Raw genomic sequence first — 16,533 nt, 5'->3', positions numbered from 1 at the left:
AAAAGTCTGTAACTCTGACAGCCAGTGAAACCAACGGTGCGATTGGTGTGAGCTTGTTCCTCTTTTCCGCCACCTCAGTCAGATGCGCACAGCTCCAACTTCCTCCTGCGCGTCCAGTGCACTGCGCTCTGCTGCCCCGTCCACATCTCCAGGCTCAACCCGGAGGAAACAGGAGCGGCTGTGAGGGGGATGGGAGCTTCGTAAAATAAGAGAAATGAGGAATATTCCCGCCGGAGTCATCCGAACTTAGAAGATCACACGCCAGTACCAGAAGAGTCGAAGTGATTGGTTGAAGAGCGGTAAGTGTCCTGTCTTCATGTGGGTCTGTGAGGAGAGGGAGTTCAGAGCCAAACTGTCTGAGTGTGGGAGAGGAGACACAGGCTGGGGTTTGAATGATTCTGACAGATTCAGAAGATCAAGTTCAGTCTTGATGGACTTATAAATATAGAGTTTTACAATGAGGATGCCGACATCCAAAAAGAGGAACTTCAGGGTCTTTGAGTTGAAACAACCACCGCCTACAATCGTACTTAACATGTAGCCTATAGAGGACTTGATGAAATGAGTGTGTTTTCCTGTACTTATATTTTTGTGAGGTCCATTTTAAACATAGGCCCTACAGAGCGAGGACATTTTTGGAAAGTGAGGACATTTTGACCGGTCCTCACTTTTCAATGGGCTGTTTGACGGTGAAGACTTGGTTTTAGGGTAAGGGTTAGGACTGGGAATTTAGTTTGGACGGCTAAGGTTAGGGTTAGTGTTATGTAGCCACACTAGATGTACAAACGTGTGTGATACCCATGTTAAGTTAGTATCAGTCTTCTAGAGTCAGTCAACCTGCTGTTCCTCTACGTTGTTGGTTGAGGAATACAGGGTTATCGTAAACCCACTCTTCAAAAGACACAGCAGTTATGGGTGGTTGCTCAAGTGTTTTTGGGTTTGACAGAGTAGCAGAATTTGAATACTGGAGTAAAAGTCACCTTCCTGTTAAGAACATCTGTGAGAATGATACAAATATTGACAAACTGCCCATGAAATATTTCTAAGGGGCCCAAGGTGACTTTCTTAAAGTGCAGCATAGAGAAAGAGAAAATAAAAAGTGGCAAAACCTAATTTTGTTTAAAGCTGGAACCAGAGGATTTTCAATGATTGACACTACAGAAAATGAAATTGTTAGTGACCAACTGTCCATGAAATATTTCTATGGGGCCTTAGGTGACATTTTCAAAGTAAAAGAGCAAAGTGTGCGGTAGAAAAAAGAGAAAAAGCAACAAATCCTCATGTCGGAACCAGAGGATTTTTATTTAATAGAGAAAATATATGCATTGTATGATCATACACAATATAATGAACTATCCATTAAAAAAAAATGTTTTAGACATATAAATAATGGTGCAGTAGTTCCGTGAAGTATACAGCTGTAGTATCATGTAATGACTACAAGTATTAAACTGACATGGAGACACTGACTTTTCCTGTGCAGTATCATAATCACAAACCATGCATCCTTATTTCCTTTTTTCTTTCCTTCTTTCCCCCTGTTGGTTGTGTGCCAGACTGGCCGGTGATGTTTTTATAGCCTGAAGCAAAAAAAAACAAACAGGGAAACATTCAGCTCGGCAGCAAGAAAATCTACAAAATATCCCCCCTCCGAACAGCATATTAGTTATTGCTGTCTTCTATCTCTTGAGATACACCTTGCAGTTACGTGTTACTGTGTCTCAGCAGTTTGGTGGTAAGATAAGGGATCCTGTGTAAATGAGGCCACAGTGGACTGGTGGACTTCAGCTTGACTTGAGCCAGACAAGTACTAGCAGCAGCCTGGTACCTTCTCACTGCTTGGACATGGTGCAGATAAACAAGGATGCAACATGATAGCTTACAATAATGTTCCATTGCATGCACATCATTTCTTGTGTGCTCATGTTATGTCGCGGTCCACACACCCAGAAAGTTTGAGCTGGATGTGGTTTCCTTATGGTCCTGTAGATTTATGAACACACAGCCAGCTGCTTACAGTGGTAATCTATTTGCATTTATTGAGGTCATTTGATCATTATGAATGGAGTCTTTATTCACTGCTGACTTCAGTATACAGTATGATAGCAGAGACAACACCTATTTATTTTCATTCATATTTTAGAGTGGTGGAGATGGAATTTCATAAAAACATGGTATTGTGTGTATTCTATCATTCAATTTGTTATAAGTTCACACTTTTCTATCAACGAGAGGTTGATCCTTGAACTTCTCTCTGAACTTCAAGACGCTGCTGCATCATTCCATTCTCCAATGAGAAAGTTAATGAAAAATACAATTGTTGGTTTATCTATTAATCTATTATCTATTATTTATTAATATTAATCTATGTATCTATTTAATCCAGAATATCAGGCTTTTTTACTGAGCAATTGAGTTGGTAATTATATATATATACTGTATGTGTGATTTCCACCATTAGACATGATCTTTCTTTGGACATCATTGTTACAAATTATGCCAGACTTGAGTCCACAGATGGATGGCACGAAGCTTGGTCTATTTTTAATGCCGATGTCAGTAAGTCACAAGTCCCAAAGAGGAGGAGAACAAACATGAGAGAGGAGAAACAGAAGCACAGAAATGAAACTAATCGCGTGGTCAGAGCAAAAGCTGTCTCGCATAGATCTTTCTTAAAAATGTTCAAAAAGGGGAAAAACTGCTGAAGGTTGCATTAAACACTCTTTTACCCACTGGATTTAGTTTTGTTAAAGTTGTGGAGTTCTGTTATGCAAAGCCCTATGAAACTTCCGCTCTACATAATGACCTTCATGCACTCATTATGGTCTAATGGGACTCTAAAGTCTTAATCACCTCATTAAGAGTAGCGTCATACCACACTGGTGGTGTTGTTTGACGTTTTGCTATTCGCCGCAGAGAAGACCTACGTGTGATCTTATTTCTACTGCTTTAGTCAAAGATTAGGCCCCGGCTCCTAGCCTGTTGTTTAGAGTGTTATAAATTTCACATTGTTAAGGAATGTGTAGTGATGTTTTCTACCTTGGTCCGTGTTTTATGCTTCGAAGTAAGCTGTAGGTGTGAGAATTGCTCAAGATAAACTGCCCCTACCCCCAGTTCAGTGCAGAGCAATGGGTTACGCAGTGTCTCTGGCTGTGGGAATTATTGAGGTTGCAGAATTTGAATGTCACATATTGAAGTTGTTTGCACGCAGATTAACATGAATCAACATCAGCTTCATTTTCACAGAGCCAAACAACCATCAGCCTCATGTTTTACATCAATAAAAATATATATTGGCATGCTTCTTCTTTTCATTACTGAAACAGAATTGCACCGAAGAGTTTTCGATCCAGTCCAGACTCTCTCCAAGGCCTCTTTTAAATTAGACATTTAAAGAGGAACGAGGTTTAAGAACAGAGCAAAAAAGGAAGCTAATACATTAACAGCACTACTTTTGACCTCAGGAACATCCTGTGTCAAAACGTTGAAATGAAACATTTTCCATTGCTGACATATAGCACATCAATAGACACTTGCCGAAACATTGACTTCGCTGATGTTTCTTGTTGCTTGTGAATCAGAACACCCAACGCAGGATATCAGTGGTAGTTTTGGCCATTTAATGGTGACATGTGACATCTAAAATAATCTTTCATCTGTTGGTGTGATAACAGGGCTCTGCTGTGTAGCGCTCATGTTAAACATTACTGCCTTTGTCTGGTGCAGTGAGCTGCTTCTCTGAGTTGAAGAGAGCTAGGTTACAAAGTATAACCCTCTTCTGTCCACTGCAAGAACGTGAGCCAACATGCGCTACAAAACACAGTTTATATCTTCCATAACAGTTCCCTCTTTGTTTTTGTTTCTGTTAGACCTTGTTCCGCGGATATGCTTTCAAATTTACATGAAGATTCAAAGAGAACATATCACGTGATGTTTCATATCAAAAATGAGGCTCTTGGGGTAGTATCTTTATTGCCACAGTGACTAGAAAGTGTTCGAGTGTTCATTCTTGGAATATCTTAATAGTGCTCATGGTAAGTGTCGCAGCAGTTCTGCAGCTGCTTTCCTGATATCTTTGGAAATTCATTCAACCAGAATAAACACTGATGATGTAGAGATTGCAGAAGCAGTACTGTTCATCCAGGAAGCTGACTGAGTTAGCAATGAGGCCTCTTTGTCTTCTCAAAGATGTCCCTGTGGCAAGCAATATCTATTAACCTCATGTGATATGCCATTTTCACACCAGCTCCACCCAATATGAGACATATTTAGAAATACATTTACAGTGTGTCACAGAGCTCAAAGGGTCAGAGTTTGCAAGGAAAATCATAGTGGATAATGCTGCCGACAAATCATAAGCTGCAAGTGGACTGTGTTACTATGTAGTAGTATGCTGTACAATTCATTCCATTACTATGAATAATTTCGACTTAGAGAACTTTGCCTGATTATTGCATTAAACAACCCAGTGGCCTCTTCCTGCAGCTGCTAACCACATGTGTCTGGCTGTTTCTCCTCATGTCGTCCTGCTGCTGAAGGCACCATGGGCTGTGTGGGCTCAAAGAAGGAGCAGGAGCCTCAAAGCAAAGAGACGGGTAACGATGAGCTGCAGAACCGCGCACAGACAGCCCATTATGTCAAAGACCCCACCACAGGAAACCCAAGCAAAACTGTAAGTGATAACATTGAAACAGTGACTCATTGGTGTTAATCATATAATTACATTTCATAGAAGTAAAGGTATACACTTGCTTCATTAAAAAACTAAAAGTGGACATTGTATATATAGGTTGAGTACTTTGCTAAATACTGTCACTGAACACAATTTTAGATCTTAAGCCACATTATTGTATATCTGAACAAAAAAGTACAAATACAAGTAATGGGCACACACACACACACATACACACACACACACACACACTTGGGTCTCATGACATTACACTGACCACATTAATTCCCTGGGGACTTACCTTAAACTTAAGCAGAGTTACTGCTTGCCTTACCCTAACCCTTATCCTAACCTGAACCTTAATCCACCCTTAAACATATCTTCACCCTACAATTTAGTAATTTAGGTTGTGTGGACTTGATTTTTGACCAGTCCCCACAATGTGACTGTAAACAGATTTTGGTCCCCTCAACATTCGTAATACCTGGACCACACAGACACACATACACACCTCTATTTTACGCTCATAAGCATGATGCATTTCCTAATCCCTTACCCTAAACGTAACCATCAAATTAAATACCTAATCCTAATTCTTATTCTAACTAAACCTTATTCTAATTTGAACCCCAACCCTAACCCTAACACTTACCCTAACTCTACCTAAACCTAATTCTTACCCTTAATTTAAGTTTTTACCCTTTAACGGTGTGTTGAAAAACTGAGGACCATTCAAAATCTTCTCACTTTCCAAATGTCTAATGTCGTCACTCTGTGAAGTCAATACTCAAAATGGCCCTCACAAAGATATTAGTACGACTACAAACAGTGAAGGTGTGATGATGTGCAAAGCTGATAACAGCTTCACTGGCTTCACGTTTTTTTTTCTGAATTCAAACCTTGTGATTCTGTGAGTGTTGTGAGTGTGACAAGAGGCAGTTTCTATGTGCTTCCTCAGAGAAAGCGTACTGATTTACTGTACATGGGGCCTGTTGTCAGCTTGCATACTGACCAGACAATTTGTATAGCTACTGCGTGTAAAGTGTGGCTCCTCTGGCTACTGCTTCCTGTATGCTGACTGTAACGCCTCTCGCCCTCAATGAAGAAAGAGGAAGTGATAGAAAGCAGAACTAGAATACTCAGACAGGGGATGTTTAAACTGCAGGATTAAGGTCTAATGTAAAAAACATGGCAGCCTCCGTAGAGAGGACCCCCTCCATGTAATTATAAAGTATTTAAATATAAATGGTCTTTTCTGGGGTAAAGAAAACTACAATTCATACAATTGAGATGAAACGAACTAGTGAAAACATCATGAGGATTATTCTACATTAAATTTCTGCCAATAGTTCCCTTTCACCTAAATCTTACACACTGGACCTTTAAAGTTCATATGACAAACTCCTACTTTGTTTTCTGTGCAGCGATTCAGGCTGAATTCGGGTGTTAATATGATAAATAATGATCTTAGTTTGTTTTGGACTATCTTTCACACTCCAGCGAGAAAGTAGACTTCACGACAATTCTCTCCTTTAAATATTATACTGTACATTCTGTATAAAGACTTCAATCAACTCATAAACATAATGCCAGACATATGGATGTGAAGATATATATTAACAATACAAACACATATTTACTGTATGTGTAAATGTGAATGTTTGATAGAACTGGCCGCTTCTCTTTGCTTTACACCACCATGTCCCTGTCTTTCTCTCCACAGAGCAAAACGCAACCCAATTCATCTGGTGAGTCACCATTTTCTTTACATGCTTCTGTACTTTTACATGGGCAGTAAAAAAAAACTTTAAGAACCTGCATTTAATTCTGCGTCTTGTTTTACCGTCAATGACTAATAAGTGGTTGACTAATGGTCAACTGCAGGGCTGTTTCATACCTCGCACCACAGACAAGACATTTCGAACAGTGTGATGTAGGCCAGTGCTGATTGGACACAGAGAAACTCTGAAGCTCAACACGTGAGAGAGAGTGAGGAAGGAGAAGAAGTGTGTGGGTGTAGAGTGATAGTCTCGATCTCAGCCTCACTGCACAGATGTACAGAGGCCTGACTGCTATTATTATCAGTCATACTGTACAAGGAAGTCAGTTACATAGTCAAAGTGGAAAGGCAGACACAGTTCAGAGCAGTGTCCACCAGAAAACACACACACACACACACACACACACACACACACACACACACAATACTCACACACAGTGCACACATGCTCACACTTTGCTTGTATTTCTTGCAGCAGGGGAAAGTATTGCCATGGCACTGTATGACTATGAGGCCATTCACGATGGAGACCTCGGCTTCAGGAAGGGAGACAAGCTCAGGATCTTGGAGGAGTAAGTGGAACATCAGCAGTGAGAATTATCATTTCATCTTTGTCGCTTCAGTTCTAAGTTCAGTTGGTGGTTTTATTTGTCAAACAAGAAATAATCACACGTGTGTCTTTGTCCCCCACCCTGTCTCTCTCTCTCTCTCTGTAGGATGGGGGAGTGGTGGAGAGCCATGTTAATAAGTACAGGTCAGGAAGGCTACATCCCCAGTAATTATGTAGCCAAAGATACTCTGGAGGTAGAGGAGTAAGTATTCTCACATCTAATTTTTTTCTGACTATGAATATGACATAATATAATTAAATGCCTTTGGTCTTAGGAAGCTGGCAAATTAAATTACAGTACATTATTAGTGTTATTCTTGCAATTATTAAACCTACTTTATAGTAGCAGTATCTTGTGCTATATTTGCAATAGGTCTTCATGAACTGTACTGTCAGTGTCCTGGATGATTACATGGAAAATAAAGCATACTATGAATACATGGGAAATAAAGGCTCGCACAAGTTGAGCCGTTTGGGAGGTTTCTGTACTAACTGATCTGCTTCCTGTTGTTGAGGTGGTTCTTTAAGGGCGTGAGCAGGAAAGATGCTGAGAGGCAGCTGCTGGCTCCAGGGAACAAAACAGGATCCTTCATGATCCGAGACAGTGAGACGTCCAAGGGTGAGTAAGAAGTAGATGGTTGGTTCTGTGGTGGAGCGATCGCAGTAACCATGAAGACAAATTATTGATGCCAGGGTTTGAATCACACAGTGGCTTTATGGTGAACATTGGCCTTCTTTTTTTCTTCTTTTTTTTTTTCAGCAACCTTAATGTACGTAAAATAAAACATATCCTCTGACATGATAGTGAACTATTTGGAGAGCTCCCCCAAACTTCTCAGGGAAGGCTTCTGTCCTTTTCAGGAGAGCAGAGCTCCCCTTTGCTCCCTGGAATTCAAACCCTGATTGACACCATATGTTCACCTGACAAGTCATGCAATTTGATTTTACTGCTCCAACAAAATTGTTTCTATAATACAGATAAACTTCATTTAATTTCTTTTACCTTTCATTTTAGGCCCTTGGTTATGCTAGTGTACAACACAAACCAAGTGTACGAGTACTACATACAACAGAGTAATGACTTTAATGTTAACTAGTGCAATGTCCAATCTAAACTTGCTCTGGAGCTACTTCAGGATTATTAGTGAAATAAACTGTTCTCCACTTTTTGTTGTTTGTGTGCTGAATGTTGTGTCCATAACTATTTATAAACAGTCTATGGTTCAGAGTGAAGTATGGAAACTGTGTTCATCCTCCCTGGTTTATCTGCAATTAACATAAGCCATTACATTACATTTCATTTAAGAGGCAACTTACAATAAGTGCATTCAACCATCAGGGTACAAACCCAGAACAGCAAGAATCATGAGTACAATTTGCTTCAGAAGAGCTAAACCACAAGTTCTACATGTAAGAGCCATATATAAGTGTAACTAAACTAATTATCAAGACTTATAATTAATTAATTACAATTGACTTAAAGGTACAGTGTGTAGAATTTTGTGATATCCAGTGTTGAAGTTGCATGTTGCAGCTGAACACCCCTCACCTCACCCTCTCCTTCCAAACATGAAAAAGAACCTGTGGAAGCCTTCAGTTTGTCCAGTCTGGACTAATGTAAAAAACATGGCGGCCTCCGTAGAGAGGACCCCCTCTCCATGTAAATATAAAGTATTTAAATATAAACTTATTTGTGTGTGCCGTTTGTCTGTGTCTCAGTCCCATGTGGTGAAATGTAAATAATCAAAATGGCAGCAATGCAGATGAAGCTGTGCTAAAACGCTGTGATAAACCCACTGTACCAAAGAGCAGAAAGACAAAGCTGGCAGCTACAGTAAGCACATTGTGCAGTGTTTCACTGCTAAAGAGTCGTACATCTGTCAGTTTAAGCATTATTTGCTCAGAGTCATTTAAAGGCTGAGCACTATTCCAACTGAATTAGGTGGGTTCAAAGGGGAACTCTAAATTTTGACACACAAAATTAAGTTTAGCAGTAATGAGTAGAGGTACTGTGAAAACAGTTGTATCACACAATGTTCACAGGGGAAAATAGTTTTTGGCTTGAGACTTAGATCATGGGAGTTTGACCATAATTTTCTTTTTGTCTAGAAATGTACGCCAGTGTCAGTAAAGAGATATTGTCTGTGCTTATCTTGTGTATCAGACTGTTTTTTCTTTCTCTTTTACCACAGGCAGCTACTCTCTGTCTATCAGGGACAGCTGTACTGCTGACACAGTCAAACATTATAAGATCCGAACACTGGACAACGGAGGATTCTACATCTCTCCCCGCATCACCTTCAGCACGCTGCAGGAGCTGGTCAAACATTACAAGAGTAAGCTGACCACTGTCGGTCTCCCCACTTTATTTTGTAACTTAATTGGTCTTGTTATCCACATTAAATGAAGATGAATGGAGCAATTGAGGAATCCAAAGTCATCTTAAGGGGTTCATTTCACAACACAACACACTCTGGAAAATATCTGTGACACATACTAACTTTATAGAATGTTACAGCCATTTACAAGGAATGTCTTTATTTCATACAAACATTCGCTTGGACTCAAGGACTAACTGATTATTACGATATTTGCTCCCCAAACTCAAACATTTATACTCTAATTATAACACAATTTCAAACAAATATCTAATTGGATAAAAAGACAAAGTGGTAACAATTTATATCCAAAAGGTCAAAAGTCAACTTCACAGTGACACTGGGGGCATTATTTATCACCATAACTCAATATACACAATATAACTCAAAAACACTGCAATATGACTGGGTGGTGGAGGCAAACAACCGCGATGCAATTAGTACAAAACTTATATTGAATTGAATTGTGATACTATCTAATTTTCCTTAAAAATAAGAAGAATGTAGTTCTGATTGTAATTTATAAAAACAATTCATACAATGAAAAAAGCTAGACAATAAATTAATAAATCTAATAATAAATTCATAAATAAACAAACTGAATCAAGAAATTTCAATTACTGTTTATTCAAGAGCAGGGAGATGGCCTCTGCCAAACCCTGACCAATCCGTGCCTGAGCCCCAAACCTGAGAAGCCATGGGAGAAAGATGCCTGGGAAATCCCAAGATCATCTCTCAAACTGGAAAAGAAGCTTGGTGCCGGCCAGTTTGGAGAGGTCTGGATGGGTGAGATATATCTGAATTGTTTTCAAATCCAATTTTTTTGGGTGGCAGAATGAAGTTAACAATTAATTTTCTAATGCTAATTATTGTTTCAAGCTACATACAATAAGCATACCAAGGTAGCAGTGAAGACCATGAAACCTGGGAGCATGTCGGTTGAAGCCTTCATGATGGAAGCCAACCTCATGAAGACGCTTCAGCACGATAAACTGGTCCGACTCAATGCTGTGGTCAGCAAGGAGGAGCCTATCTATATCATCACTGAATACATGGAGAAAGGTGTGTGTGTGTGCGTGCGTGTACAGATGAAGTACATTAAAAACATAGGTGCACAGTTGTTTTTTTTTCTTTTAACTCAGGTCAATGACTGTTCATTCATTATTTCTTTATTTGTTCATTTATTTAGCTTTTAAAATATACATTCTGCTCTCAAACTGTATTTAACTTGGTCAAATCACAAGGCAACTAAAGTCATTTCCTACCAGAGGGAACTTATGTGTTTATGTGAAAGAGTAGCTCAACTCATTTGAGAAATAAAAACAGAAATCATGCCTTTATTTATTTCTGTATATCTGCATTAGAGAGCGTTCACGCCCTTTGTAGCTAACAGACTTCCTTCACAGTTAGTTTGAAGTAACAGCTACGAGTAGTATTAGGTTGGAACTCTACCAAGTGGTAGTTCTGCAAACGCCTTCATTGTGCACTTGCTTTTCATAACTGTGACCATTTATCTCTCAATTACCAATGGACATGAAATTCATTTAACATTAAATATACCGGCTGAACCTTTTTATATCTATATTTTTTTGCTACCAAGTTACAGATATGTTCTGATAAGGTGAGAGTTTGTTCAGCGCATTGACTTTTACATATAGCATGTGTTTCTTGATGTCTTTGTGTGTGTGCCTACAGGTAGTTTACTGGACTTCTTAAAGAGTGATGAAGGAAACCGTGTCCAGCTCCCAAAGCTCATCGACTTCTCTGCCCAGGTGAGTCATCTTCAGTCCATTCCATACGTTCCATAGATTTGCAGTTCCAGTCCAATCTGTGCCCCCTCTTAGAAAGTAACAGCTCCTCGCTGCAGATGGAGAGCTATGTGCCCTCTGTCTGTGTATGTGTAAACATCTAAAATAAAATTCCTGCATACATCTTGGAATGTGTCAAGCTATGCTGACAAAGACCAAACAACTTCCTCTTTTAAACAACCTGCACAACTTTGAAGTGTGAATGACTTTGTAAGTTTATAAGGGAGTTAGCACCCTGCTGCATGAGGTGCTGGATAACTCATACAAAGAACAGCGAGGGAAAAGGAAGAAGGTTAGTGCTGCCTGTTATAATTCAGCCCTGCCATGAGCAACTTTGTGATAATACCAGATAAAATAGGTCTTATCTGGTGCCAACAAGTGTCCACTGCTTTGATTACCAGCGGTGTAGAAGCAGATCAGCGTGTATCTCCTTCATAGTATGCCTGCGAGCATAAAACTGTCTGCAACAAGGATTCGCTGATCATGCTGCAATACCATTGCCAGTGACGGTTATGATGGGAAACAATGTTTTGACTCTTAAACTTTGACTTGTTGTCTTCAGACTGCAGAGGGCATGGCCTACATTGAGCAGAGGAACTACATCCACAGAGACCTGAGGGCTGCCAACATCCTAGTCAACAAGGCTTTGGTTTGCAAAATTGCTGACTTTGGCCTTGCTCGAATTATTGAAGACAACGAGTACACAGCCAGGGAAGGTACAACGCAATATTCTCTGTCACACGTTGTGTAGCCACATCAGCACAAGTTATTGACAAACTGGGGAAGTGATGAAGTGGGAGCAGTCACTGTTTCATCAGTTTAAGGGAAAATACTTGTTCCTCATGTCGTATAACAACATGAGGAACAAAAATGGTTGAGTGAAGATGAGAATGACTTGCTTTAGGCTAATTTAATGAGTGGAGGAAGTTAGGTGAGGGGATATGAGAGCAGCCAGGGACCATTTCTTAAAAATCTGAAATATCCCCCAACAACTAGGAGCCAAATTCCCTATCAAATGGACAGCCCCGGAGGCCATCAACTACGGCTCTTTCACCATCAAATCTGATGTCTGGTCCTTTGGCGTCTTGCTGACGGAGATTATCAGCTATGGGCGCACTCCATACCCAGGTAGGTGGAGCACTGATTTCAGAATATCGTCATAATTTTCAGGAATGCCTCTGAAGAGCACGGACCTTACACTTATTCGTTCACAACAATTTGATCCAATTGTCTTCTTCCTAAACTCTTTTCGATTTAGTTTTATTCTTTTTCGCGTAGATATCTCATTGTCGTATATATTGGCCTCTCTAACCCAGGATGGCATCGTATCTATGCCATTTTGTGAAGATCTGCATGAACATACTTGCACCCCAAGACATATACAGTATAATAACTCCACTCCTGGAGGCTGGAAAGTTTACATCGTCACATGTATATTCATTTATTCATTCATAGTTACTTTTAAGATGCTGATTTTAATATGAAAGATAATATAACTGACTTTCAGAATACAACACAATAGTAAAGACTTCACCTGAATCCATACAGTCTGGGCCTGAATACTGTGGAGAATTTGTTGCTGTTGTGACTGCGTCTGAGCAGAGAACCCCTGCTGCAGTGTGCACCTGTGAAATACAAACTGCTAAGAAAGTCCAGACCCAATTCTGCAGAGGTCCTCAACAGTTGTTTAGATATTGTAGTTTGGCCCAAAGTGGTGGTCCGACTGAAAGACATGACAATAGTATCCATACAGCCACAAAGTTAGCATCCAAGCCTAAGTCATCTAACGACAGATAATTAGTTTCTCTTCCTTTTTTAAGAGATTGTGGCTCTGCAGCCTCTCCTCATCACAATCACATGCTCTTGTTTTCAGGGATGACCAACCCGGAGGTGATCCGTTTCCTGGAGAAGAGCAACAGAATGCAGCGCTTGGAAAGCTGTCCCACCGAACTCTATGAAATCATGCTGGAGTGTTGGAAGAACAAGCCTGAGGAACGTCCCACCTTTGATTACCTGCAGAGCGTTCTGGAGGATTTCTACACAGCCACAGAGAGCCAGTACCAGCAGCAGCCATGAGACTGAACATCCGCAGACTAGCTTTCTCTTACAGTATTCTTCCAGTCATACTTAGCAGTAGTTTCATACAGCAGTGCAATTTAGAGAGTCCTTTAAACTGCACTGAGGCCATCTTTTTTTCTCCTTCTTATTCACATGATATACAAGGGACTGTACAAAACTTATTGGGGAGTGTTGTAACGTCTATTTTATCTATCTTATCTATTTTATCTAGCAAGAAGTATCTCTATCTTATAAAACTAGGCCCTAACTAGTATTTTTAATATTTTATTGGGCCACTCTCCTATTAAACAAATTATAGCATTAGAAAGTTATATAATCACAATGGAAAGCTTAAAACAATAAAAATACAGATACAAAATACAGAAAAAATACTGTCTAATTGTTTTTACTGTTAATATTATAACACCGCAAGACTACATTCTGTATAGGTTTGGTCAGAGGCTAATATGCAATATCAGCTGTACTGCATATTCATCTTAAAATACTGACCATTAATCATTTGTAAATCAGTAGATCAGTACATCAGGTGTACATTCAGATACTTATTTCTTTGTTACATCTGCAGTCTTTAATATGAAAAGTGACCCACAACAAAAAGCTTCATATAACTTTGTTTTTACTCTGCTCATTTTTCTACTACATATTGCCCAAATAATGTGGAACACTGTATTGCAAGATAAAGCTGCACATGATCATTCACCTGACAGCACTTATCTGATATCTGGAGCAGCGGTTCTCTACAGATTCAGCCTCAGGACCCACATTTTCCTGTTATTAAGCTGCCACCCAAATGTTTGAATCACTCAAATTTATTTCACTCAAAAAATTGGGCAGTGATACAAAATGCACTCATGCACAGTTAAAAACATGAAATAAAGGCTAAAAGTGCAGAGTTATAGACATACTGTATATGCTTTTTAACTAAATCTTTGTTATGAGGGGGTATGGACTGTAGGTATTTCTAGTTGGAGAATCATGACAGGAATAGGAACTCAGACAAAGAACCCGGAACACTTCTCACATCTTTATTTGCATACTTTGTGACCATGTTCCCCTCCATCACTTTCCTCACACATACAGATCACACACACACTCTTGCTGCAACACTCATATCCTGTGTTAACTGTACCATTACGTCATACCAGATGTTCAGCGAATTAACACTTACCAAAACAGCACACTCTTCTTACAGTGACCAGGCAGAGGGTTTTCAACTCTTCTGGACAATAAGTGTATAAGTGAAAATAGCAAATATGCTTGGAAAAGCCCTGTCTCTGCACAACAAGACCAGAAATCCAGGGATACAGTAGTTGTAACATTTCCAAGGGAAAGCTGAAATAAAAGGGACTTTGGGGTTAAGATACTTCCACAATATCTACCTAGTAATTCCACAAACCTCGTGTGTGTTTGTGGAACACGTGTCTTAAACTGTTCATCTAATCGACTTCACACTTGTCACACTTAAAAAAGGTTTTCTTCTACGACTTCAGATAAACTACAGTAGTGGTCAGTAAATGGATCATTCTACGGTTCAAAATCGCAGCCAGATCATTTTGATAATATGATTATTTTAATTTTACTATTTTTTTGTTTTGTTTTAAGTTTGGGAACTTGGGTCTGAAGATTGTGTGAATGTTTAACAGACCTCTGACATAGCCAGCATGCAGTGTATGAAAAAATACCAGCAGTTAAGTCAATCATTCAAACTTATGTATAAGCAACACACGTGAATAGTAATAAAGCTAATTCTGATTCATTTTATGACAAACACAACACAGAACACATACCTTTCTAACTGACTGATTATAAAAAGCAAAGTTTATTGTAGAACTGTTTGAGGAGGACTCACTAATGAGAAGCAATAATTCTGAAGTAGCTCCAGAGCTTTAAAACAGAACATTACTGCACTAGTTTTTTAAATTCTGAAGACTCCTTTTCCACCCTCACCCGCTATATAATTTTTGTACAGTCCCTAACATTGCAAAAACCAACTGTCTAACATTTTACGTCTGTGTAGAAGACCAGACTATCCAGTACATGCTGTAAAAGCATAACTATCGCATTATGTGTAATATATAATATTATTTAACGTAGAACACAAATCTGGTGAAAGACTGGATTTATCTGTTGTGCTCCAACACACATTTTGCATCCACAAGGTACAACCACAACACAGATATTCACAGTGAATTATGTAATAATCATGTAAGCAAAGCTGTTAAATGAACAGTGTTTGACAAAGTCAAAGAAAAGTAGATACTGTGACCTGTGGACTTCACAAAATGCAAAATATGGCTGAGCATTTTGAAATCCTTAATTTAGTTTCCATTGATATTTTTCCATTATGCTGTAGCTTGATTTCACATTACTCATTGATTGTGCCTTTTGCTGATTTTTAAAAAATATATTTTTTAAAAACGGAAAGTTAGCAATATATTTTATATGCTCTCTCTTTAATGATTATAAGGAATTACCATTATTTAGGAACTGGGTATTAGAAGCCATATTAACTTATAATACTTGATTGATGATTCTTCTCTCCTGTTATAAAGTTAGTGTTGTGCATACATACATGCCTTCCTTTTCTGTTTTGGAAAAATAATGAATGTGGAAATAACAGACTAATGTGCTGTACATCAATGTATCTTGAATGTAATGAACTTTTCAAATGTAAATGCTCTGTTGTTTTCCTTTTAGAAAGCTTGTGATTTTTCTAAACTGTTGTAAATAGTATTGGTTAAGATTTGTAGCACAATCCCTCAGTGCTGGCATGATAATATTTTGGAAAAAAGGAGAACATTTTATTAAACACAGAGCAAATTATGTGATATTAATTATGTTAGTGTTGCTGTGACACACATATGAGTTGATACCTGACAATATTGATTGAAATCCCAGCTCTATACATAATGTACTGTAAGGTCAAGAATATTTTTGTGTTTTTCTTTATCAATAGAAAACCCTTTGTTTAGTTTGTAAGACGCTTGGTTCAATTTGACTGTGATGAAAATGTTCAAATAAATAGTTTTTCGAAAAACAATTGCTCCTATTTCAATAAATCCATACATTCAAAGGTTCAGTGCAGAGTTTAGTGATATCTAGAGGTGAAGTTTCATGTTGCAGCTGAATACCCCTCACCTCACCCTCCCCTTCCCTACATGAAAGAGAACCTGTGGTAGTCATGAAAACTCAAAAGGTTATAGTTT

At 38.9% G+C, this 16,533-nt stretch overlaps 1 protein-coding gene across 2 annotated transcripts; it reads left to right on the top strand.

The window, feature by feature from the left end:
• Positions 1 to 24: 24 nt before the first annotated feature.
• On the top strand, positions 25 to 16,364 carry hck (HCK proto-oncogene, Src family tyrosine kinase). Of its 2 annotated transcripts, none has more exons than XM_020089462.2 (13): positions 25 to 299; positions 4,539 to 4,672; positions 6,396 to 6,420; positions 6,928 to 7,024; positions 7,169 to 7,264; positions 7,578 to 7,681; positions 9,255 to 9,398; positions 10,074 to 10,226; positions 10,320 to 10,502; positions 11,136 to 11,212; positions 11,811 to 11,964; positions 12,245 to 12,376; positions 13,122 to 16,364. In XM_020089462.2, the coding sequence occupies exons 2-13, from the start codon at positions 4,544 to 4,546 to the stop codon at positions 13,322 to 13,324; spliced, it is 1,497 nt and encodes a 498-aa protein (XP_019945021.1). In that variant the 5' UTR covers positions 25 to 299; positions 4,539 to 4,543; the 3' UTR covers positions 13,325 to 16,364. The 2 variants fall into 2 exon arrangements, with proteins under 2 accessions (XP_019945021.1, XP_069383115.1); XM_069527014.1 differs by having other exon boundaries at positions 56 to 299; positions 6,931 to 7,024.
• Positions 16,365 to 16,533: the final 169 nt, after the last annotated feature.

Source organism: Paralichthys olivaceus, chromosome 6 (assembly GCF_024713975.1).
Source record: "Paralichthys olivaceus isolate ysfri-2021 chromosome 6, ASM2471397v2, whole genome shotgun sequence".
NCBI lineage: Eukaryota > Metazoa > Chordata > Actinopteri > Pleuronectiformes > Paralichthyidae > Paralichthys > Paralichthys olivaceus.
Note: the sequence above shows the minus strand (reverse complement) of the source record. Positions and strands in the feature narration are given on the sequence as shown.

Excerpts from the sequence above, each read along its gene's own strand:
- hck (XM_020089462.2), top strand. The coding sequence starts at position 4,544 with ATGGGCTGTGTGGGCTCAAAGAAGGAGCAGGAGCCTCAAAGCAAAGAG. Across the intron at positions 6,421-6,927 it reads AACGCAACCCAATTCATCTG|CAGGGGAAAGTATTGCCATG; the intron begins GTGAGTCACCAT and ends TATTTCTTGCAG. Across the intron at positions 7,025-7,168 it reads AAGCTCAGGATCTTGGAGGA|GATGGGGGAGTGGTGGAGAG; the intron begins GTAAGTGGAACA and ends CTCTCTCTGTAG.